The sequence below is a fragment of the Pleurodeles waltl genome, chromosome 3_1 (assembly GCF_031143425.1).
Source record: "Pleurodeles waltl isolate 20211129_DDA chromosome 3_1, aPleWal1.hap1.20221129, whole genome shotgun sequence".
Taxonomy (NCBI): domain Eukaryota; kingdom Metazoa; phylum Chordata; class Amphibia; order Caudata; family Salamandridae; genus Pleurodeles; species Pleurodeles waltl.
Genome location: NC_090440.1, coordinates 243,258,089 through 243,282,745, shown reverse-complemented (window position 1 = coordinate 243,282,745; position 24,657 = coordinate 243,258,089). Strand labels below are relative to the sequence as shown.

The 24,657-nt window shown below is 45.5% G+C and overlaps 1 protein-coding gene across 1 annotated transcript in view; it reads right to left on the bottom strand.

Annotated features, from left to right (window-relative positions):
• TERB2 (telomere repeat binding bouquet formation protein 2) overlaps window positions 1-24,657 on the bottom strand; it is a 166,993-nt gene that overhangs the window by 57,371 nt on the left and 84,965 nt on the right. Inside the window, exon 5 of the mRNA XM_069221249.1 lies at window positions 16,084-16,166. Within this exon, the coding sequence (XP_069077350.1) occupies window positions 16,084-16,166 (83 nt within the window). The remainder of the gene's footprint in view (window positions 1-16,083; window positions 16,167-24,657) is intronic.

Here is a 24,657-nt window from a genome sequence, read left to right as displayed (position 1 = left end):
GACTCTGTGCGCCATGTTGTCCTTCCTAGGCACCGTCCGCTGGGACTTGCGAGGAGAAGGATGAATCCTCGCGTGTACCGACCGCTGGTGGACCTGTCGACAATGGAAGAACGCCACATCATACTACGATACCGACTTGACCGAGCCACTATACATGAACTGTGTGCCCAGCTGGAGCCAGCCCTGATGTCCCCCATCCGCCAACCCACAGGAATTCCCCCTCTAGTGCAGGTTCTGTCAGTCCTCCATTTTTTGGCAAGTGGCTCATTTCAGACAACAGTGGCCATGTCATCTGGAATGTCTCAGCCTATGTTTTCAAAAATCTTGTCTAGAGTGTTGTCTGCCCTGACGAAACACATGCGGCGCTACATTGTATTCCCTGAGGAGGTTGATTTGGCCACTGTGAAGGGTGATTTTTATGCCCTTGGACATATCCAAAAACATAATTGGTGCCATTGATGGGACCCATGTGGCTTTAGTACCCCCAAAAGACGATGAGCAAGTGTACAGAAACAGGAAAAGTTACCATTCGATGAACGTCCAGGTGGTCTGTTTGGCTGACCAGTACATCTCCCATGTGAATGCCATGTTCCCTGGGTCAGTGCATGACGCGTATGTGATGCGAAATAGCAGCATCCCTTATGTGATGGAACAGCTACAGAGACAACGTGTGTGGCTAATTGGTGACTCTGGTTACCCCAACCTGCCTTGGCTATTGACCCCAGTGAGGAATCCCCGGACCAGGGCATAGGAACGGTACAATGAGGCCCATGGGCGAACTAGGAGGATCATTGAAAGAACCTTTGGCCTCCTGAAGGCCAGGTTTAGGTGCCTGCATATGACAGGGGGATCCCTGATGTACTCACCAAAGAAGGTGTGCCAGATCATTGTGGCCTGCTGTATGCTTCACAATCTGGCATTGCGACGTCAGGTGCCCTTCCTGCAGGAGGATGGTCCAGATGGTGGTGTTGAAGCAGCTGTGGAGCCTGCGGAGAGTGAAGAGGAGGAAGACGAAGAGGACGACCCAGACAACAGGGACAGAGTTATCCAACAGTATTTTCAGTAGCACACAGGTAGGAATCACCCACGCCATTTAACATTTACTGAATGCCCCCTGCATCTTTACTTTGTGTATTTCCCCCCAGTTCTTTTAAACTGAAGTTTGCTTTTCCCTTCCCTTTTCAGTGCTGTATGACCCAGTGCGTGACTTCTGCTTGGTTAGCCCATGGACTAATGCTTATTGACATCGTTATGTTGTCCACACATAAATAACAGAACATAATTGATAAGTAATGTGTTATACATTTGTAAATAATACAGGCTGACTCCAGAATGATTTCTGTGCAATGAGTGATTTATTTTTAGTGCTATATATTGGTACATGATATTAAAACGGTGATGGGTGAGGGTGGAGTTATGTCCATGGCAGAGTCCAGTTCTCGTCGCACAGGTGCATTGTTCATATGGCTGTGGAAGGATGGAGCAGGGGCAGTTCAAGGTTGGACAGGGTGACACTGTGGGACAGTGGAATGACATCCGGGGGGATATTAGGCTGGCGGGGGTCTTGGCATCCTACTCTGTCTTCCTTTGAGATCTCAGGTTCCTCTTGCGGGGTGGTTGTTCTTCAGCAGGAGGTGGGGTTCTGGTGGCCCGTCGTTCTGTGGGGGCCTCCTGACCACTAGCGCCGGCGGAGGTGGTAGGCTGTTCCTGGCTAGTGACAGGGGCCCTTTGCGGTGCCACATGGTCCCACAATGTGGTTTCTATCCGGTTGAAGGCCTGGACTATGGTCCCCATAGCGGTAGCGATGTTCCGGAGTTCATTGCTGAACCCCATGTACCGTTCCTCCTGCTGTGCCTGGATCTCGGTGAACCTGGCCAGTACCGTCGCCATCGTCTCCTGGGAGTGATGATATGCTCCCATGATGGTGGTGAGGGCCTCTTGGAGAGTCGGTTCCCTGGGCCTGTCCTCCCCCCCCGTCGCACAGCAGCCCTCCCAGTTGCCCTGTTTCCCCGGGCCTCTGTCCCCTGGACGGTTTGCCCACTACCACTGCCCCCAGGTCCCTGTTGTTGTTGGGGTGTTGGGTCAGCCTGGGTGCCCTGTAGTGGCGGACACACCGCTGATTGACGCGTCCGCGAGACAGAGGCATGGGCCCGCTGGGTGGGAGATGTGCTGGTGTTCCCAGAGGGGTTTGGGTCTGCTGTGGCCTGTGTCTGTGTGTGGGGAACCGACTGTCCAGAGGTCCCCGATGGTCCGGGCTGGTCGTCAGGTTCTAGGTCGACAGAGCTGCTGTCCTCGCTGGGGGCCTGTTCTGGGGGTGGGATGGACAACTCTGGACCCTCCGTGGCGGTGTGTTGGCGTTCGGGCCCTGCAGGGGTAAAGGAGTATGGTTATTGTTTCTGTGTGTGCCATGGCGTGCATTTTGAGTGCCCTTGTCCCCCAGTGCTGGCATTCCCTTGTGGGAGGTGTTGTGAGGGTTTGGGGGGGGGGGGGTGTATGGGTATGTGCAATGGTCATGCTTTGGTGGTGGCTGTCTATGGTTTGTGTTGGCATTCAGGGGTTGGTGTTGTTTAGGGTGGGTTGTGCTGGTGAGACATTGGCAGGGAGGTTGTGTGCTGGGGGGTTGAGATTGGGGGTGAGGGGGGGGTTGGCATGCTGGTGGTTGGGGGGGGGTGAAGTAGTTGAGATTCGACTTACCAGAGTCCATTCCTCCGTGTACTCCAGCGAGGCCATCAGGATGCAGGATGTTTACCACCTCTTGCTCCCATGCTGTGAATTGGGGTGGAGTGGGTGGGGGTCCGCCGCCAGTCTTCTGCACAGCGATGTTGTGCCTGGAGATCATCGAGCGCACCTTCCCCCGTAGGTCGTTCCATCACTTTCTGATATCTTCCCGATTTCTGGGATGCTGTCCCACAGCGTTGACCCTGTCTACGATCCTTTGCCATAGCTCAGCCTTCCTTGCTATGGTGGTGTGCTGCACCTGTGTGCCGAAGAGCTGGGGCTCAACCCTCATGATTTCCTCCACCATGACCCGGAGTTCTTGGTCCGAAAACCTTGGGTGTCTTTGGGGTGCCATGGGGTGGTGTGGATGAGGTGTGGGGTGGTGTTTGTGGTGATGTGCGTGGTGATATGTGGTGATGTGTGCGTAGATGTGGTGTGGGTGATGAAGTTGGGTTCCTGTGTGTGTTGGGGTTTTCTATTGCTGTGCTCGCTCTCTCTATCTCTATCTCTCTCGCTCTCGCCTTCGCTCCGATTTCCAACTAGTGGGGGTTTGTGGGTGATGTGGGTGTGTGTTTTATAGTTGATTGGATGTGTGGGTGTGTTGTTTGTATGTGTCTCAGGTGTGCGTATTTCAAAATGTCCAATGTGGCAGTGTTTTGGAGCTGGGTGTGTATTTTGACCGCGGCGGTGTGTACCGCCAATGGAATACCGCGGTTGAAAGACCGCCGCGTGGATTCGTGGGTCAGAATGGCATGGGCGTGTTTGTGTTGGCGTGACGGTGGAGGTTTGGTCATCTCCAGTTTTCCGCGGCCCGCTGATGTGGCGGCCTTCCTTGGATGTCGGATTTTTGGCGGTTTCACAGTTGGTGGTCAGAATGACCGTGGCGGTTTACCGCGGCCGCGGCGGTAGAATGGCGGACTTCTGACCGGCGGTAAGGGCCTTTTACCGCCGAGGTCAGAATGACCCCCACTGTGTCTTCAAGAGTCTTCTGACCTCCAGTGTCTCATCACGTCCTGTAGGTAGCAGCTTACTCAGTTCTTTCTTTCTATCTCCTGCATGATGAATCCGAGACCACAGCTCTCCCTTTTAAAAAAAAAAAAACTTAACTCAATCAATCAGTATACTTGTAAAGCGCGGCTAGCCACCTGCTAGGGTCTCAAGGCGCTGGGGGGGAGGGCAGTTAGTGAGTGGTCGTCGATGAGCAGAGGGGATCAGGTGAAGAACCACGTTTTGAGGTATTTTCTGAATTGTGATAGAATGGGAGATCTTCTAAGGTGGATGGGAAGGGAGTTCCAGGTCTTGATGTTGTGGTGGGAGAAGGACCTTCCTCCGGCTGTGGCCTTCGGGACGCGTGGGATGGCGTTGAGGTCGGCGGAGTGGAGCTGCCTGGTGGGTGTGTAGAAGTGGAGTCTCTGGTTGAGGTATTCTGGTCTGGCGTTGTGGAGGGCTTTGTATGCGTGCGGGAGAAGTTTGAATGTAATTCTCTTGCCCATTGGGAGCCAGTGCAGGTCTCTAAGTAGGGCGGAGGTGTGGCTGTGTTTTTGGGGCCTTCTTGATGAGATGGGCAGAGGCGTTCTGGTTGTGTTGCAGTCTTTTCCGTACCTTGGTGGTGGTTCCGGTGTAAAGTACGTTGCCGTAGTCCAGGCGGCTGCTGACGAGGGCCTGGGTGACTGTTCTTTTGGATTCGGTTGGGATCCATTTGAAGATCTTCCGGAGCATGAGCATGGGTTCAAACAGGTGGAGGAGACCGCGCTGACTTGACGGTTCATCAAGAGTGCTGAGTCCAGGATGAATCCAAGGTTGCAGGCGTGGTCAGTGGGGGCCGGAGCGCTTCCGAGGGCAGTGGGCCACCAGGAGATGTCCCAGGTTGAGGGGTTGGTGATGACGAGGACTTCTGTTTTTTCGGTATTTAGCTTGAGGCAGCTCTCCTTCATCCAGGCTGCAACTGCCCTCATTCCGTTGTGGAAGTTGGCTTTGGCTGTGTGCGGGTCGTTTGTGAGGGAGATGATTAGCTGAGTGTTGTTGGCGTATGAGACGATGTTGAGTGCGTGTTGTCTGGTGATGGTGGCTAGGGGGGCCATCTAGATGTTGAAGAGAGTGGGGCTCAGAGAGAAGACTTGCGGGACGCAGCAGATGATCTTGGTGGCCTCTGAGTAGAAGGGGGGTGCGTCTGACTTTTTGGGTCCTGTCAGAGAGGAAGGTGCGGTGGGAGACGGTGTCGAAGGCGGCGGACAGGTCGAGGAGGAAAAGAGCCACGGTCTCACCCCTGTCTAGGAGGATGCAAATGTCATCTGTGGCGACGAGGAGGGCAGTCTCGGTGCTGTGGTAGCTCCGGAAGCCTGACTGTGTGGGGTCCAGGATGTTGTTGAGTTCGATGTGTTTGGTGAGTTGTCTGTTGACAGCCTTTTTGATGACTTTATCTAGGAAGGGGGTAAAGAGATAGGCCAGAAGTTCTTGAGGTTGTCTGGGTCTGCGGTGGGTTTCTTCAGTAAGGGCTTGATTTTGGCGTGCTCCCGGATTTCTGGGAAGGCGGCGGTTTCGAAGGGGCGGTTGATGATGTGCTGGGGTTTGGGTGCAATGGTGCTCCTTGCTTTGTTGAAGATGTGGTGGGGGCAGGGATCGGAGGGAGAGCCGGAGTGGATGGTGATCATGATGTTGAGGGTTTCTTCGTCAGAGATGTTGGCCCAGCAGAGAAGGTGGTGGGGGTTTGGAGGAGCTTCGGTGGTGGATATGACTGTGGTGGGCGTGGGATGGTCCTGCGTAGGGAAGCTGTCGTAGATGTCTGGTATCATGCAGTGGAAGTAGGTGGAGAGGTTGTTGCAGAGTTCTTGTGAGGGGAGGATGTTTGTGGAGTTCGCTCTGGGGTTGGTCAGTTCGTTGATGATCGCACAAAGTTCTTTACTGTTGTGTGCATTGTTGTTGAGGCGTTTCTCTTGGTGCTCCTGATGAGTTGGTGGTGGGTGTTTATGGCTTTTTTGAAGGCTTTGTGGTTGGTGGGGGTCTTTGTTGGTGCACCATTTTCTTTTGAGGCGTCTGCAGTTTTGTTTGGATGCTTGAGGGCGGGGTGAATCAATTGGCTTTCATTGATGTGCGTCTGTTGGAGGGTTTGTTGATGGGGCTAAGGTGTTGGTGCAGTCTAAGATCCAGTTGATGGGGGGGGGGGGGGAGTTGTTGAGGCTGGTGAGTAGCTGCTCCTTGGTGATCTTGTTCCAGCTCCTGCATGGTGGTAGGTGAGCAAGGTGTCGGTCAGGGGATTTGCGGAAAGTAAAGTGGATACAGTGGTGGTCGGTCCATTGGAGTTTGGTGATGTGGCTAATGAAGATGTGGTTGCTGGCGGTGAAGATGGGGTTGAGGTGATGAGTTGCTTGAGTCCAAGGTTGGCAAAGTTTTTGAGCAGCGTCGTGGAGTTATTGTCGTTGGGGTTCTCCAGATGGAAGTTAAGGTCCCCCAGGAGTCTGCAGTCATTGAAAGCAAGCACGTGAGTGGTGGCGAGGTCAGCAATGGTGTCGCAGAATGGTGGGAAGGCACCCGGCGGCCTGTAGAGTGGTGTTAGGGTTGGTTCCAATCTGGAAGTGGAGGAGTTCCATGTTGGTTGTAGAGTCTTCGGTGCTGGTGGAGAGGCGCACAGACTCTTTGTGGACAATGGCGATGCCTCCCCCGGGGTGGTTCATGCGGATGTTCCTGTAGCTGTCTGGGATGGCGATGTCTGGAGCCAAAGAGGGGTTGAGCCAGGTTTCTATGAGGAAGGCGACGTTCGGGGATGTGGTGTCGATGAGGTTCCAGAGTTCGATGGCGAGCTTGTGGATGGAGCGATTGTTGATCAGGATGCATCTGAGGTTGTGTTCTGCTTTGTGGATCCTCAGGGGTGGGCTTGAGTGACAGAGGCTGGTGAACTTGCAGTGGCGACAGGTGTCCCTTGGTGTTACTTGGTGATGCCTGCTTACAGTTGTCGTGTCCTGGGTTGAGTGCGATGAGTGCTGCTGATGAGTAGCATTGGTGAGCAAGAGGTCCAGGGGTCCTGGTGCTGGTCGCGGTCAGGTCACGGACGGACGGACTTGCCTAAGGCACGCCTGCGACAGCGGCCACCATTAAGTAAGGAGGGGGGAGGAGAGGCCAGCTGGGAGGCGGGGCAGCAAACAGTGCGGAAAAAGGGGGCGGGCCGCGGGGGCTGTAGTGGCGGGGAGAATGACAGAGAGGAGGGGGAGGGGACAGCAGCGGCAGGGAGAGAGAGAAGCGAAAAAGAGGAGTGATAGTAAAACGAGAAACAAGGGAAAAGATAGAGGAAAGCACGGAAAGCGAAAGGTACAATAAAATCAGCACACTCAGAACAAAACAAGGAGAGGATGTAGAAAAGAGAAAAGGGGCAGAGGGCAGCCCAGCAGAAGAGCAGAGCTCTCCCACTACACACCAGGGATGAGTCTCAGGCAGAGCCTGCGGGTGGAGAAGGGCCTTGAACTATTGAGCAGGGTCAGAGTTCAGAGACAGACAGGATTCACTTACTGGTTGAGCTACACGGTGGCAGAGCAGTTCACTGACCAGGTCAGTGAGGTTGCCAAGTATTCCAGAGCATATTTGCCATCAAGACCAACATCTCCAGTCACCTTACACGATTTGCCAACTCCTCCTCAGGCTCCAGCAGGATCACCTCCTCCAGCTCGTCTCCCTCCTCCTCCCCTTCCACAACCAGCTATGCCAGTAATACCTCCACCACAGCCCACGACTCCACCTCAGTTTCCACCTATACTTTCTCTGAGGTGCTCTAGGTCACGCTCATGCCACACCAGACTTCGTACCTAAAGGTCTAGATCACACTCAAGATCTATAACTCGCCTCCAACAGTCACTCCAGGCGATGCCACTCACAGTGAAAAAGATTTTCTTCCTCAAGATCGAGATCTTCACGGTCCCATCACACAACTTCATCTTCTGGTCTATATTCTCCTACTATGACAGATTCACCACTGTCAAGAATATGTCAAGAATATGTCCTATAGATGAAAATTAATACCTTCCACAAGGTTCTCATCAGAGGAGCCAATAAACTAAATACTGATTTGTAAACAGCTACCACTTCCACATCGGTAATCTTTAAACGCTCCACCAAAGGTCTGCTTCTAGACCTCTTCTACCACTGGTACCTGCTTTGTTGGAACTGGCAAAAGAACTGTTTCTGACACTAGCATCTGTAAAGATGGCCCCGTCCTGCCTTCAGAAGAAATGCAAGCCTTCAGATCAAGTCCCTTTTTATCTACTAGCAGACCCTGTTACAGATTCTGTTATTGTTTCTGCAGCCCGTAAGTTGTGTGCTACAGCACCCTCATCCATTGCTCCTCCTGACAATGAGAGTAAAAAGCTGTACTCAGTGGGAAGAAAGATATGTGGAACTTCCTCTATCACAATCAAAGTGGCCAGCGCGTCTGCACTTTTGAGGCATTACGAAATCTCTCGTTGGGATTCTGTCCAACAAATGACAGAAGATATTCCAAGTTTCAGATGTTTAGATTTCCAAGAAATTATCAACAAAGGCATGATGGCGTCTAATCAACTCATCAGGGCTGCAGCTAATACTTCAGCTCTCGCACAGCATGACTACATACATGGTCTAGCTCTCCGTTGGGCATCTTGGCTCCCAATTACAGGGTTAAAGCCAGAAGCACAACACTGTATCCTAAAGCTTCCCTTTTCAGGAAATATGTTATTTGGATCTCATGCGGATGATGAGATGTCCTGCATAGAGACAGAACTGGACACCCTCAAGGCTGTTGGGCTGGAGAAAAGAAAGAATAATTGAAGATCCTTATGATCACCGGTCTCATTGGCTTCAGGGACCACAGCATCAACAACCGCACAGACCCCTGCAACACAGATGTCATTCAAGAGGCAGAGGAGGTCTCCAACCATTTGTATTCTTGAACTATGCATGGGATGTGGAGGCACTGTCCTCAACTGGTTCTCTTCTTACCTAGCCAACTGTTCCCAAATTGTGAAAAGGGACAACTTGTTCTCGAGACCAGTCATCATTCACCAACCCTCTTCAACCTCTACCTAGAACCACTATGTTTGATTAGCAGAAACTCTGGGCTTCTCTTCCACCTCTATACCGATGATACCCAAATATACTTGAAAATCCCTTTGCCCTGCTTTCAAATGCACTCAAAGATTCAAAACTGGATGCCCAACAGCCATTTACAGCTCAACCCAACAAAAACAGAATTTGTTTTGATCTAACCTCCGAAAGCAAAAATGCCAGTACAACAGTTGATGCCCAACTTTCCTGCCTTCTAAGGCTGCCCTGTCATTGTCAGAAGTGCCTGATCACTCGGCATCTCTTGATAATCATTTCAATCTTCGCAGCCATATAGCAGCCATGGCCAACAGATCGCAACACCAACTTAGGCAGCTTTGGAGCCTCAGCCAATTGGTTCTGGAACAAGACCTCAAAACAGTGGTGATGTCACTCTAGACTAGACCATAGAATTGCCCTTTTCTCAGGCATTCCCAAATTTCACCTAGGCGCACTGAGAGCAACACTACATCCTGCAGAAGGACTTGTCTTAGGTCTAAACAAATTTGAACACATTTCCCCTGCTAACCCTCCATTACAGTGCAGGCCCAATTCAAAATCCTTTTAATTACCCACAAAGCGTTGCACTCCTCCTCAACCTCCTATCTAAACGAGAAACTGAAAATCTTCAGAGCAAGTAGGGGTTCCAGAAATGCCCAAACCATCCTCCTGGAAACCCCACCTTCAGGCAGGAACAATACATGAACCAGTCTTTCTCTGGCAGCGTCACTATCTGGAACCCTCTGTCTCCCTCAATTCATCTAACCACCTGCCTAGCAACCTTCAAAAAGGACCTCAAGTTCCTCCTATTTGACAGATATCTTGTTTAATTCACCCTCGAGCAGAGTTACTTCCTTCACTGCACCTTGATCTGCCTTTGTTCAACTGTTCAAGTCCTCTGCCTTATTGTTGTAACTGTCTCTTGTGGTAACGCCTGCATACATGCAATGATGTAAATGTCAGAATTTAAGTACTACTAATGTAACCTGCTGTAACCCTGTATCCCGTGTGTTGCAAAGCGCTCTGATGCCTTAGGGTCATGCCCCCCACCTTATAAAATTGCAAAAATCTATAAATACAAAAATAAAACCTTCTGCCCAAAATGGCAAATCAACCACCACTGGAAAACAATGAGTCACATCTTCCCCTTCTTCCGTTATCCACTCCAGTAATAGGAAACATAACGTCTTCCTGCAAGTGGCACAGGACAAACACCGACAAATGGGTTCTAAGTATTGTACAACATGGATACTTTCTAAGAATCAAGTACCCACCACCATCTATTTCCCTGAAGAAACCTTACTTTTACCAAAGGGAACAACTGCAACAAGAAGTATCCATCTTCATGCAGAAATATGGTGGAGAAGGTCCGCTCTCATCTGAAAGGAATGGGAATTTATTGCCATTATTTTCTGGTGAAGAAAAGACCCAAGACCTAATATAGACCCATTTTGGACCTCAAGAAAGCAAAAAGATGGATTTGCAAAGAAAATTTCAAGATGTTGGCTTTTCATCAGAGGTACATCAGCTCCATTAAGGGGACAGGTTCTGCTCGATAGACCTGCAACATGCCTATTTTCAGATCTTAATAGCCACAAAACCTAGAAAGTTCCTGAGTTTTATTGTAGGAAAAGACCACTATAAATACAAGGTTCTTCCCTTCGGCCTTAAATTGGCACATCAACATTAATTCAAATATATGAAAAATGAGAATATTTTTCTAGCCATTTCTGGATGGTTGGTTCATCAGGGCATCAGCAAGCAAGGCAACATTATTACCCAACAGTCATAACTCTTAATAAACTAGGTCTGCATCTGAATCACGACAAATCTATCTCAACACATGTTTAATCCCTGCATTACTGGGGTTCAGTTCTAGACACTGTACACACAAAAGTGCTTTCTTTGGAGGAAAGACGATTATCTATCATTCAGAAATGTCACAATCTGAAGGAAACATCCCATCCAACATTGGGACAAGTCTCTTCTCTCCTGGGCTTAATAGTGTTAAGTGTTGTGCATATTCCTGGACCCGCATGCACGTCTCTTCGTGGACCCTCTTCAACAATGTCTGAAAGGTCAAAGGGATCAGATCTCAGAAACATGGAAAGACTGATGTTAACCACTCTCAATCACTCAAATGGCGGTGCCACTAGGGAAGCTCCTCAAAGGGATGGATCTCCACCAAGACACCCGAGACCAAACCATGGTGACGAATGCTTCCTTGACAGATTGGGGTTCTCATACGGACCATATACAGATTCACGGCCTGTGGTCTCTGAAGGAACAGTTACCACATCAACCTTCTGAAATTGAGGGCAGTACATCTAGCCGTGAAGGCTTTCCTCCCATCGTTCAGAAAAGACTCTCTCTCAGACGGACAATACAAGAACCATGCATTATCTGAACACGCAGGGAGGAACGAGATTCAGATTGCTGTCCGTGGAAACTCAAATAATCTGGAAGGGGCTCATCTCAAGAGATCTCAAGATTACAGCAGTCCTTCTTCTGGGAACCCAGAATGCTTAAGTGGACACACAGCAGAGTCATTCAGGAAAATCATGAATGGGTTTTAAACTATGCTATACTTCACAACACCTTCTGATTAGGGTTTTTCCAAAATAGACCTTTTTGCAGACAAAAACAAAAAATGCCCAAGCTTCACCTCAAGGTTCTACCAACTGGGTACACTTGGGAATGCCCTATAAATCGACTGGTCAGGCAAGTTTCTTTACTCTTTTCCTCCAATTCTCCTACTGCCGACAGTGACCACCAAGTTCTCACACTCAAAAGCCAGAGTAATTCTCATTGCCCTAGGGTGGCCTCGATAGTGGTGGAACACGGATCTGCTTCAACTCTCAGAATGTCCACACAGGAAGCTGCCATGTAGACCAGATCTTCTTTAGAGGTTTGGAGGCCAGATTCAACATCCTAACCTTCCCTTTCTGAACTTGGTAGCATGGCTCCTGAACTCATACAATATGGCCATCTAAACCTTCCTCAGAATGCATGGATATTCTAAAAGAAGCCAAGAGACCATCTGCTAGGGCTTCCTATTACTTCAGATGGAAGAGATTCTGTATCAGGTGTTTTTCAGAACAATGGCAGTCCTCTTACTTGAGAGGAAGAGGGTATTCTTCCTTATCTTCTCCATCTCCCTAAAACGAAACCGCAATACTCCTCAATTAGAGTGCATCTTGCAGAAATCACAGCTAATTGGAAATGTCCTTCACAAATGTCCTTTTTCAGAATGCCTGGAGTCAAAGATTTTCTGGAAGGCATTAAGGAGATATATCCTCCTCTCAGGGGACCTTCTACATGGGATTTAAACATTGTCCTCTCTTGCCTTATGGGTCCTTCCTTCAAACCCATTCATAAGGATTCCCTCCAACACCTCTCTTGGAAGGCATCCTTCTTGGCAGCCATAATTCAGCTCACAGAGTTAGCAAGACACATGCTCACTGTTGACATGAACCTTACACAGTATTTCATAGCAACAAAGTAGTGATTAGAACCCATCCTGCATGACTCCCTAAGGTAACCATGGATTTCCTTGTGAATCAGACTATTACTTTACCAACATTCTTTCAGAACCCCTCTGCTCCTGCAGAGAGGTCTCCCAACACTCTCGATTTTAGAAGAGTTTTGATGTTCTATCTAGCTAGGACAACATTTTTAGGAACACCAAAACATTTGTTTGTCAACTATGGTCCTCTACGAACATCCAAATCCTTTTCTAGATGGATTGCCTCCTGCATAATCCTTTGTTATAAAAAAGCAATCAAAACCCCATCAATAGACCTAAGGCGCACTCAACCAGTGGTAAATCAGCTGCTTTCCTTGGGAACGTCCCAGTTGCTGAGATTCCAAGGCTGCAACTTGGAGATTAATTCATGACTTTACAAGACACTATTGTCTTGATTCTGACGCTAAGGCTGATGCCCAAGAAGGGCAACTATCTCTAAAGAACTGGTTAGTCTAAATTTACTTTTATTTTTTGATTTCTTCCTTTGCAGAATCTTTGATGAATAAGCTTACTAATATATTCAGTGCTCATGATTATAAATGGAAATCTCCTAAGAGAGAAGGAATGTTTTTTTACCGGTAATCCTAGTTCTCTCTCAGGGGAATCTCCACCGAAATCATAAGTAACCCTCCCTTCTCCCCGACAGAAGAGATAATATATGTATACCACTATACTGCTGATTCTCTTGTCAAAACAAACTAAATAAACTGTCACTCAGAGGACATATTGGGACACCGGAGGTCAGAAGGCCCTTAAAGGTGCAGTGTCTTTTTCACATTGTTTCAATGCTATAGCCTATTCAGGCTATATTGCAATGTATACTCCTTATCTTATTTTAAGAAAAGAAGTAAGAAACGTTGGTAAAGGCTGTTTTTTAAAGATTGCTTTTCATTTTGCGTAAGTGATTTTCAAGGGTATGGCCCTTTTTCCTTTTAAATTTTAAAATAATTCAATAGAGATTGGCAATATAGCCTGTTTTTAAGGCTGTAAAAATGTTTTACATGTTTGTCACATGTGTGTCCTGGCCTTTTCAAAGTAAGTCGAAGTAGATGTGAATTTTAAAAAACTGCCCTAGGTACGCTGCACATGGGCCAGACCATTTCAGTGATTATGATTTTAATAGAGATTCCCCTGACAGAGAATAAGGATTATAGGTAAGAAATCATTCCAATTAAAAAATGTAAAGAACTCCAGCAGTTCCATTTCATTACCAGTCCAAAGCATTAACACATCATCTATAAACAAATAATGTATCCCAGATTCTCTTGCTATAGAAAAAGCCTGTATAGAGAATAGCGTACAAAGACAGAAACCATCGTGATCCCACATAGCTGTGGGTACTGGTCACCGTTTAAAAGCAAAGTGATTTTCTCTAAAATCAATTTTGTCATTTCCAAAAGCATGTTTGTATGTTCCATATTGGTTTGTTTTGCAGTAAACGAATTACAAGCATATAATCCCCATTCACAGGTAATATTATTGTACAGTGACACCACATCCAATGTCAACAGTGCCATGTCATCTTCCAATGTAACATTATTCATTAGATTCAAAGTATGTTTAGTATCACATATGTGTGGGAAAAGATTCAATACATATGCCTGAAATAACGGGCTTTCCTGGTGGATAATACATGTTTGTGTACTTTTCTATATATCCAGGAGATAGTAAGAATGGTACCCATGTTTGGGCACATATGTTGCAATTAGGGTGTAGCACTGACAAATACAAAAGGGTGAAGGGTGAAATGCTTAAATCATCTCATCCACTGGTAATCACCGGCCGCATGCGAGTCCTCCGCTACTTTGCACCCTATGCCACCTCAGTTTGGACCCAGTCTTATGGAAATCAGTCTTGGCCCTGCTCTAAGGCCTTTAATGAGGGATGGCAAAATATCACTGCCCATGTCCTGTAAAGCATGGGCATACCTCCCCAGAAGGCATACCGTGTTCTTAAGGCTAAACTTGCAGAAGAGAACATTTAATGTTTTCAGCTGTATCAAAGGATTGGCAGAAAGGAATTAACAGTGACTTCAATGCCAACGCCTATACCACCAGGCTTTCAAATATAGGATGCTTTGTCCGAAAGTCTGGATTGCAGGGCACACACCAGCTGACAGGCTGCCGGAGCAAGGATTAAACCAGGTGGCAATGAGGGTGTCTTTGAGGGCCTTATTAAATGGAAATAGCAGCTCACAAGAGGTTGAAGGAATTCAGTTAACAAGTCTGCTTTGGTGTCAACAGTAGGCAACTGTAAATCTAGCGTGTCTGCTGCCTTTCTCACAACTCTTGTGAAGGAGGCACTTTCTTCCGTTGATAGACCAGGTGACGAGTCCAGCTAAGAGTCTGGAGATGTATTGAGCCCAGTGTCATTTTGTAAGTCTGGTTATAACCTCCTCATCATAATTAGTGTTGTGAGAAACATTTTGCATATCCTGAACTGTATGAGACGCTGATCTGGTACGTTCTGAGAGTATTGGTGTCAAGGCATAGGCCAACAATTAGTGTCTGGTTACAAACTGACTGGCTGCTCTCTTGTAATTTTGTAGAACAACATAGGCATAAAGCAGCACGATGGTTGCTCAGGAATGGAAACTGGCATCTGAGTTGGGTTCCGCAATGGTGAACTCAGCATTGGCACGGCACAATAGGAACTGGCTTGGACCCAGAGGCGGGGTAGAAAGCACGAGATGCAGCTGGAACAGGCACAGGTACGGGTCCCAAATGGCCAGTTGGCACCGAGTTAAAACCCGCTAGCAGAAGTCCAGATGAGGCCCCTTGTGTCTATGTGGGGCCTGAAGGCTCTCCAGAGCATGTCAGAAGCATCTGAAAAAGCTGCAGCATGGCCAGCTTGAAAGCAGGCTATTTGCTGTGGGACAACAATGGCCTGAGGAATTCGGGGAATCTTGTGTCCAGTTCCCGAGCCAGGACAGAGTTTAGAAGATGCATGTCAGGTATGATCTTTTGATTGACGCCCTCACACATTCTTGCCTGGTGTTGAATAGGGTTGAGTCTGGCTTAGATTTGTTTTTGCTTATCAGAAACTTTAAAGCAGGAATTCGACACAGGACCATCTCCTTGAACCACATTGCAAGCAACCTTGTGACTTGGAAGGGAAGCATGACTTATGTTGAGGCCTCTTCTTAAGTTTGAGGATGTTGAGTTTTGCCTCCTGCACCTCGATCACCTTTGGGTTCACCAGGGCACATTTATCGCAAGACTTCAGTAATAACAGGAGTCCAGGTATCAAAAACACACAACAAGAGTGTCCATGTCCGACATCTGCTTTTTGCAATCACATCTTGAATTCTGTCATTTGTGGGGGAGACCCTTGTCCCTTAAAGTTAAAATCTGAAGTCATTGGAAGACTTACAAAGCGGAAGGCAAGCTCTGGACCTGCCTCTTAGGGTATGGAAAGAAAGGAACTGAAAACAGCGTGGAGAGGTGGTGCTTATACACTGCTCTGCCACCTCCAGGGAAGTACTGAGTCACCCGGAGACACATGTGGCACTTGCGGGAGCATTGTTGTAAAATTCTCGGCCAGGAATATTCTAATGGTGAGGAATTTTCAGCCACTATCCATCAGGAGTTTGAAAACAAATGTCGACTCTATGGATTCCAAATGAAAAAAATATGCACTGTAACCTGTTCACAGTAAAATTGTAAGCTGTATGCACAAGGTGACCGTTATGCTTCATCCTAATGGGTACAAGTACATCAAAACAATTTTTATTTTGTATCTCTCCTTAATGTTAAAAATAATCATTTAAGAAGTACCTTTCATTCTGGTTTTTCTTACACACTAGGTGTGTTTTCTCAATTTTCCTGGAATCTCGTCTCACATTTGTAATTTCACTTTCCTAAAGTTAAGAAAGAGAAAATGTTTTTTTCTGAAATAAAAGTACTGTTCTTAGATAATACACTTCTTCATTGTATAAGGAATTCTGGATGTGAAACTTTGCTTTGAAGCTTGAAAGCTGTACTCACATGCACACAACAGGCTTCACCTATGTCACTATTCAGTTCTGAAATAGTCAGGTAAATATATGAATAACGGTGTGTGTGAGTGTGTGTATTAACTTAGAAAACAAATGTTACAGAGATGTTATATTTAGGGTCACATTTTAAACGTACAAAACCATAGAAATTCACCTGTCATACAGTTAACTCAAGAAACTATAGCCCGTGCCCTAAGGTAACTATGACCTGCACCCCTGCCATACACAGTTTTTTGTCTAAAATTGTACTGCAAATATTACATTGATATTATCAATTATGCTATCAAAGATGTCATGAGTGCCGTAATTTGTGGGGTAATTAGCAGTGCATGGTGAGGGCACAAGTTATAGTTATCTTAGGGCACTAGTTATAGTTACTTGAAATAACTATAACAAGTGCATTAAGTGCATATATGGCTCCTGGAGGCCCCCCACATTATTAAAGCCCTGGGGAGGTGGTGGGCACCAGGGTGCGGGCTGGAAGGGTTTCGCTGGCCCACAATGTATTTTATTTAAGCCCTGGGGAGGTGGCAGTTCCCAGGGCTGAGGGGGGGGGGGGGCACATGGCCCCCTGCATTGTATTTGATTAAAGCCCTGGGGAGGTGGCGGTCCCCAGGGCTATGGGGGGTGCTGCGCAGCCCCTCGCATTGTATTTGATCAAAGCCCCAGGGAGGTGGTGGGACCATCTAGAAAGATGATTAAACCACTATTTATATTATTTATTAAAAGCCTTAATGGTTAAGTCAGATTCTAAATACATTTTAGGGAAAGGTAATATTTAGAAAGTTACCTTTTCTTCACCAGACGTTCCTGAAAGCCAGTTGTCACCTAGCTGGTGGAAAGCCCTGATGAGGTGTGAAAACTGCTCCCAAACCAGGGACAATGGCATGAGTGTTGGAGTTGTTTTGTTCCCATAGCAGGAGGCGAATAGGGCTGTGCCTACAAACGTGATGAACTTCAAAGGGGCCTCCCTGTCTTGAGCAATGACACTTCAAAAGGCTCCATTCTTTATCCTCCTGTCAGGCAGACACCAAAGCTGGGGGGCGTCTGTCCCCTGAACTGGTTGACAACAGAAGATGGGCTGCTCATCACCCTGACCACACCTCTGTGTGGGTACACAGGCTCTGCACAAGGGAAGAAAGGTTTCACCATCAAATCCGTCAGCCAGTCCCTCTCAGCCAGCAGAGTCCTCTGTACCAGTGGTACCTCCACCGATGTACTCTAGATCTCAATCACGTCATACCAGACCTCTCAATAGGTCTAAGTGGAAAACAGGGTCAAGATACCTCATCGTCATCGCTGTTTATGATCTCCTCAACAATCACGTTCAAGGCGAAGACAGGATTTTCCATCCCGAGAGAGGTCTTCAAGGTAACATCATTCGACCTCTTCTTCTGGTGTATATTCTCCTACATTAAATTGCCCTGTTAATGATATTAGCACCTTCTACGAGGTTCTTCGGAGGGGTGCCAGCAAATGAAATACTGACGTGCCAACTACTACAGCTACCACATATGTAATCTTCAAAACATTACATCAAATGTCTGTCTCCAGACCACAGCTATTGGTCTAAGTCTCAAAAAATCACCCATAGATGTATTTCTGAAGCTCAACACAGGATTTTAAACCTGCCTTTTTCAGAAAACACTTTGTTCAGTTCCCATACTAATGATGAAATGTCTCATATGAAGACTGAACTCAGCACTCTTCAGGCCGTAGGACTAGAGAAAAAGAAAGAACATGGAGACATTCCTTTAGGCCCCTACGACTGCTGATATTTTCACTGAAGGGTTCACACCCCTCTTTGCCCTTAAGAGCAACAACAACTGCAACAAAGAAATCAACAGCAAAGACAGCACACAAAATGGCAAAAAATGAGTGCCTTCTTTCCCTTCCTCCGTACACACTACAGTAGGAGAAAGCATAACATCTTACCTGGAAAAATGGAAAAATATAACCAGCGACTAATGGGTTCTGAATATTGTAAAACATTGATACTGTCTCAGATTCAAGTATCCTCTTCACCAGAAACACCAAAAGAAATCACCCTCGTTTTATTGGGAAGAAGTACGGCAAAAAGTCTCCATCCTCTTCCAAAAACATGCTGTGGAAAAGCTTCCAGCTCCTCTCAAAGGAATGGGAAGTTACTCTCTTTATGTTCTCATGAAGAAAGGAAAAAAAGGAGTTCAGACCTGTTTTGGACCTAAAAAAGCAGACAAGGTTTGCAAAAAGAAATTTAGGATGTCGACTCTCCAACAGCTCTTTCCTCAACTCCATCAAGGACCGGCAATGCTCAACAGATCTGCAAGATGCCTATTTTCATATCCAAATAACAAGGAAACATCGGAAATTCCCATGGTTCACAGTAAGAAGACACCACTACCAATACAAGCTTCTTCCTTTTGGTCTCTAATCTGGATCCCTGGACCTTTTCCAAATTCACACGGTCATTGCAACTTACCTCAAGAAAGTGAGGCTCATCAAATCATCTTCTTACCAACAAGCATGCCAACATCAGAAGACTTTTGAAATTCCCAATCGACTAGGGTTGCATTTAAATCACCAGAAATCCACCTCTGTGCCAGTTCAAACCCCACACTAGCTGGGAGTAGTCTTAAACACAGTGCACACAAAAGTGTGTCCTTTAGAATAGAGATGACTATCCAGCGGATATGTCACAAACTGAAGACAACTGCCCTTCCAACAGCGAGGGAGATATCCTCTCATCTAGGATCTATGACATCATTTATTTTTTTAGTCCCAAATGTGTGTCTGTACATGAGACCACTGCAACAATGTCTGTAGGATCAATGGGATCAGCTCTAAGGAAGATTGTAGGACAAACTAATCCTATCAATCTGTGCAAAGCAGTCAGTCAACTGGCGGGGCTTGTTCAGAAAAACTTCTGAAAGTTATACATTTTCATCATAACATTCCAAATGAACACAGTGACAGATGATTCCCTCTCGGGTTGAGGTGCTCACAGATTCTATGCATGCGGTCTCCAAAGGAACCCAATTACCATACCAACCTTTTAGAGTTGAGAGCAGTGCACTGAGCACTGAAGGCTTTCCTCCCGTCCTTTAAGACGGACTCCCTACTTTTGCAGACTGACAAAACAATGATCATGCAATAGCTGAACAAGCAGGGAGGGACCAGATCCAGACAAAAATTCTGGAAATGGTTAATCTCCAGGTAACTAAAAATTACAGATATCCATCTACCAGACATCCAGATACTCTCAACAGAACCATTCAAGAGAATCACGAAAGGGTATTAAAGCCCCTCTCCGAGACCTCTTTTGCAACTGAGGTTTCCTTCAAACAGACCTCTTCGCAGACAGAAAAAACAAGAAATGTCCAGACTTCACCTCAAAGTTTTACCAACCAGGCACGTGGGGGAATGCCCTATGGATAAACGAGTCAGGCAAATGTCTTTACACTTTTTCTCGAATTACTCTACGGCCAACAGTGATCGTAAAACTGTCTCACTTGAAGGCCAGAATAATTCTCATTGCACTGGAGTGGCCTCAACAATGGTGGTTCGCAGACCTTTTTCACCTCTCAGTGTCTCCACACAGGAGACTGCAGTGAAGGCCGGACATTCTTCACAAGGACTTTTAAGATCGCAGCCATTATTCCTCAGTCAGTGTGTTGGTTTGAATAGCCTCATGTGATCTGGGGTTTGTGGAGTATAAAGGGTGGTTGGAAAATGGCGGCGCTCACTACCAGATGTAATTTCTGATGGGGTAAGACCACATACATTTAATTGTTGGTGTGAACTGGATAACAGTGCAAATATTTGTACAGAATTAATCTGTCTGTATGATGTAAGAACTTTATGATGTCTAGGAAAGAGTGTGGGGCTTAGAAAAAGGATTTATGTACATATTGTTCTGCAAAGTATATGGCCATGTACAAGTAGGTCATGCATAAATGATTGCTATTCACACCAGGAATGTATATCAAATAACTGATACTTCAGGGATGCTAAGATGACAGCCACCGCTAACAAATACAACTTTTCTGGTGATAAGAGGTAGAGTACCTTTAGGGAATGAGGTCTATATTCTGTATTTGACTACTAACTTTATTAAGCTTTTGCAATATGTATGATGTCCGAAAACAAACATCCTGTAAGAGTGCTGCTATTTCAATTGTAAAGGGGGATCCTTAAGGTGGTGGTTTGATACTTTTGACAAAAGAGATCGAGTTCTCTAAGAAATTATTTTCATGGCTGAAACGAGTTTATAAAGAATAATCTTCATGACTGGGATAAGTTCCAAACCAAGAATTTTACTTGACTATTAACTTTGCTAAGTTTTCATAATACGTGCAATATTCCTGTGGGATTGCGGCTACCCTTATCGAAAAAAGGGTTTTCTAAATAGTGGCTTCGGGGTGATGTTGTCAAAAAAGAAAGAGTCCTTTTAAATATCAATGCACTCAGTGAGGACGAGTTTTTAAAAAAAATAGGAAGACATAGAATTCTGGAATAATATGAGAATATAGGAAGCATTGAGTGGGATTCAATTATAGTTATTCTCAACAGGTTAAATGTATCTATATGTACACTGTAAAAACGAAAAAGTGGAACAAATTGAAATAGGCATGCACTACAAATGTGAAGGAATGGCTGAGTATTTATTGAAACAAATGGTAAGCAATTGTGATCAATCATGTACATTTATAGAATTACAGGTCTGCAATTTGTGTTTTTTTATAATATATGGACTGCCAATAAATATTATGGAATTATGGGCATGTGTATGAAGGTCTCCCACAGTTTGTTTGGTTTCTATATATGAAATGTAAAGAACTGATTACAAGAAAGTTGTGAAATTTGGTGTAACTATAGAAGGTTTATCAATACATTATGAGACTGGTTTTAGGGGATGTCTTCCTAATATTAATTAATTTATGGAATTATGGATATAATAAATCATATAATTAATTGACTTTTTTAACATTGTAATAGAGATGATTTATACAGTTGCACATGGGATACTGGTGCAATGAAGTGGTATTATAATTCAGACCCCTTGATTCGCAAGGAGTGTGTATTAACTATTGTCAGAAAGATGTTTTAAAAAGAGGTTCGTTTTAAATATTTGATACTATATTTATGTTTATATTTGTCATTCACAGCCTTGAGATAGTCCCAATGGGGACGAAACTCGTCGGCTGCCAATTAATAAGATTATATGAATTTTTAAATATGTTTTGGGAAATGAAGATTAAAGAATATATGCATATTTAGAAGACATTCCGACTGGAAGTAAAAATTTTTTTAAAAAAATGTAATAATGTGCAACAAAGGGACTTGAGGCACAATAACATAATGATTACTGGGTTCAAACTAATATTGAAATAATTTGAGAACCTGTTGTTTTGGGACAGTTTGGGGATTCAAAGTGGCTGATTGTCTAGGGATTGCATTAGTACTGGACACTGGGTACAAGCTTTGAGTGTAACGTTAAAGGGCAAAAACTGCTATTTGTAAATCAGTTGGTCTATGGCATTAAGATAATATTTCGTTCCATTAGGAGAACTTCTTCTCCGTGAGAGCTGAATATTGTCTTTTCTCGCCTTATGGGTCCTTCCTTTGAGCCTCTACCAAAACCCTTCCTACAACTTTTTTTTCTGGAAGGCTTCCTTCTTCGTCGCTTTAACCTTGGCACATACAGTTAGCACCCTACACGTTCCCACAAACTTTACACAGTATTTCACAATAATAGGGTACTGATGAGGACCCATCCTAAAGTAGTCTTAGGCCCTGATTTACGCCAAAGTGCTGCAGTGCGGTGCTGCTCCAAAAATAGCAGCGCTGCACCACTTTTGAAACGCAGGGGTGTGCTGTATTTACAGAAATACGGAGCAGCCCTGCTTTTTCCCCTGAGCTGGCACTAAATTAAGCTGTCTACGGCATTGCAGACATCCTTGCTCGATAGTGCAAGGGTGTCTGCGTTGAGGGGACAGATTGTTTATGTGCAGGAAGGTGTCAAACAATTTATTATGGCAAAATGCGTCACTCATATAAGTACCAAAGTGTCATTTCTGAATGATTGTTTATGTGCAGGAAGGGACACCTCCCTACACAAACAATCATCCATAGCATTTTGCTTCTTCTATGTGTGCTGCAGGATGCAGCACACATAGAAAAAGCAAAAGATGAGGAGGAATAAAAGCATTCATCCTTGTTTTGCCATGCTAATGCCATGCCCGGGGTGGCGTTAGTTTTCGGCGCTGCCTGAGGTTTACAACAACTCGTAAATCTGAGGCAGCGAAAAAGGCAAAGGGTTTTGCGGTGGAACACCCACCGCAACACCTATTGCAAGCCTCTCTGGTGCACAAAACTGCGTCGGAGGGGCTCATATTTACAAGGAGGCATAACACCACAAAAAGTGACATATTTACCTCCTTGTAAATATGGTGCAGTGGTTAGCGTCACTAGAGTGTCACAAAAAATGACACTCCGGTGGCGCTAAGGGCTGTTAAATGTGCCCCATAGACTTTTATTTCAATCAGACTATCTCCTCCCCCACCTTTTTCAAAACCCCACATCTCCTCCAGAGAGATCGCTCCATACTCTTGATGTTAGAAGAGTATGGAAGTTTTACCTGGCTAATACTAAACCTTTGAGAACGTCAAAACAACGAATTGTAAACTATGGTCCTTTTATGAAAAGGACTGGTCACTTCTAAACATTTATTTTGTTGATGGATTGTCTACTGTATAATCCTGTGTTACCAGAAAGCCAACAAAGCCTTATCTGAGAAACCTAATATCCATTCCATCATAGCTAAAGCAGCTACTGCTGCATTACTTCTGAGATCTGAAAAGGTGCAACTTTGAGATCTGTTCACACCTTTATAAGACACTGTTGTCTTCATTTGGATGCAAGAGCAGATGCCCAAGTGGGGCAAACCTCTCTATGAAATCTATTTGCTTAAATATAATACCTTATTTATGTCTTCTCTCACTGGGTTTTAGGGGATAAGCTAGCTATATTATGCTTATGACTATCAATGGAAATCCCTTGAGAGAAAAGGAATGGTATCTTACCTGTAACCGTACTTCTCTCTCAGGTGACTCTCCACTGAAATTATAAGCAACCCTCCTTCCTCTAAGATGAAAGAAACAGAGGGGCCAATTTAATTATGGCGGTAAGGATACTCCATCAAAACAGCAACTATGCTGCCTGCCCATCAAATTTAAATGCGGACAGACTTCAGGGTAAATCATGGTGAGGACTACTCCGTCTCCACTGTAATTAATCCCCTCTGATAGCCCTGTGGAGTGAAGGCCGTTGGAGGCTGGCTTGTTATTCCGATCATCTAATTTAGAAGGGCGGAATGACCAGTCAGTTTTCACTGCCCGTCACCACCAGGAAAAACACAGGCAGTGAGGGGCAGTGCAAACTGCCAAATGCTCTCCGCGGCATGGGTGAGGGGTCCCATGGCATAGGGAGCATTGCATTTTTTATTTCTAAAAAGAAAATCTGTTTCAATATTTTCTTTTTGAAAGATAAAAACGGAACCTGATTGTACAGGGTGCCTACCCGTGGTGGAACTCTCTACCAAACAGAAAAATGCATTGACATGAACTGCCATGACAGCTGCTCCTGGCACTGCTTTATAAATGACCGCTAGCTTGGCAGTCATTTATAAATCTAGCGGGCGGTCCCGGCACCAGGGTGATGGAATAATTTGCTCTGTTGCCCTGGTGGAACAACAGGACGTCCACCAATATATAAATGAGGCCCAAAGTGCGATTAACTCTATTCTGTTGCTCACTGTGTAAAAAAGAACTGACTAAATTGCCACCTGTAAGGCATGGTAGTGTCACTGGAGGTCATGGTGCCCTTAAAGCTGTAGTGTTCTAGTCTCATTGTTTTCAAAGCTGCAGCCTGTGCGGTTAAATTGACCTACCCTTCCCTATCATTCATTTTAAAATAAAATAAAAAGAGTTTGTGAAGAATGTTGTTTAAAGTCGCTTTTGCCTATTTACAGTGATTGTTAAAAGCTCTATGTTTTTCCTTCCTCTTTTGAGGACCATTAATTAGCAATATAGTCTGTATTAAGGCTATATAAAACTTTGTTTTGTCACTTATAGCTCCTTGCATCAGAAGTATGGCACAGATACTGTAAATAAATGTGACTGAAAAAAGTGTTCCGAGGCCACCGAACATGAGCCAGACCACTCAGTGCCTACGATTTCAGTGGAGATTCCGCTGAGAGAGAACTGGAATTACAGGTAACGAACCATTCCTTCCACCCTACCCACCAACAACTGGAATAAACGTTCATGGGGTTCAAAGGTATCTTTATGGTTTGACTTCAGATTTAATTTCT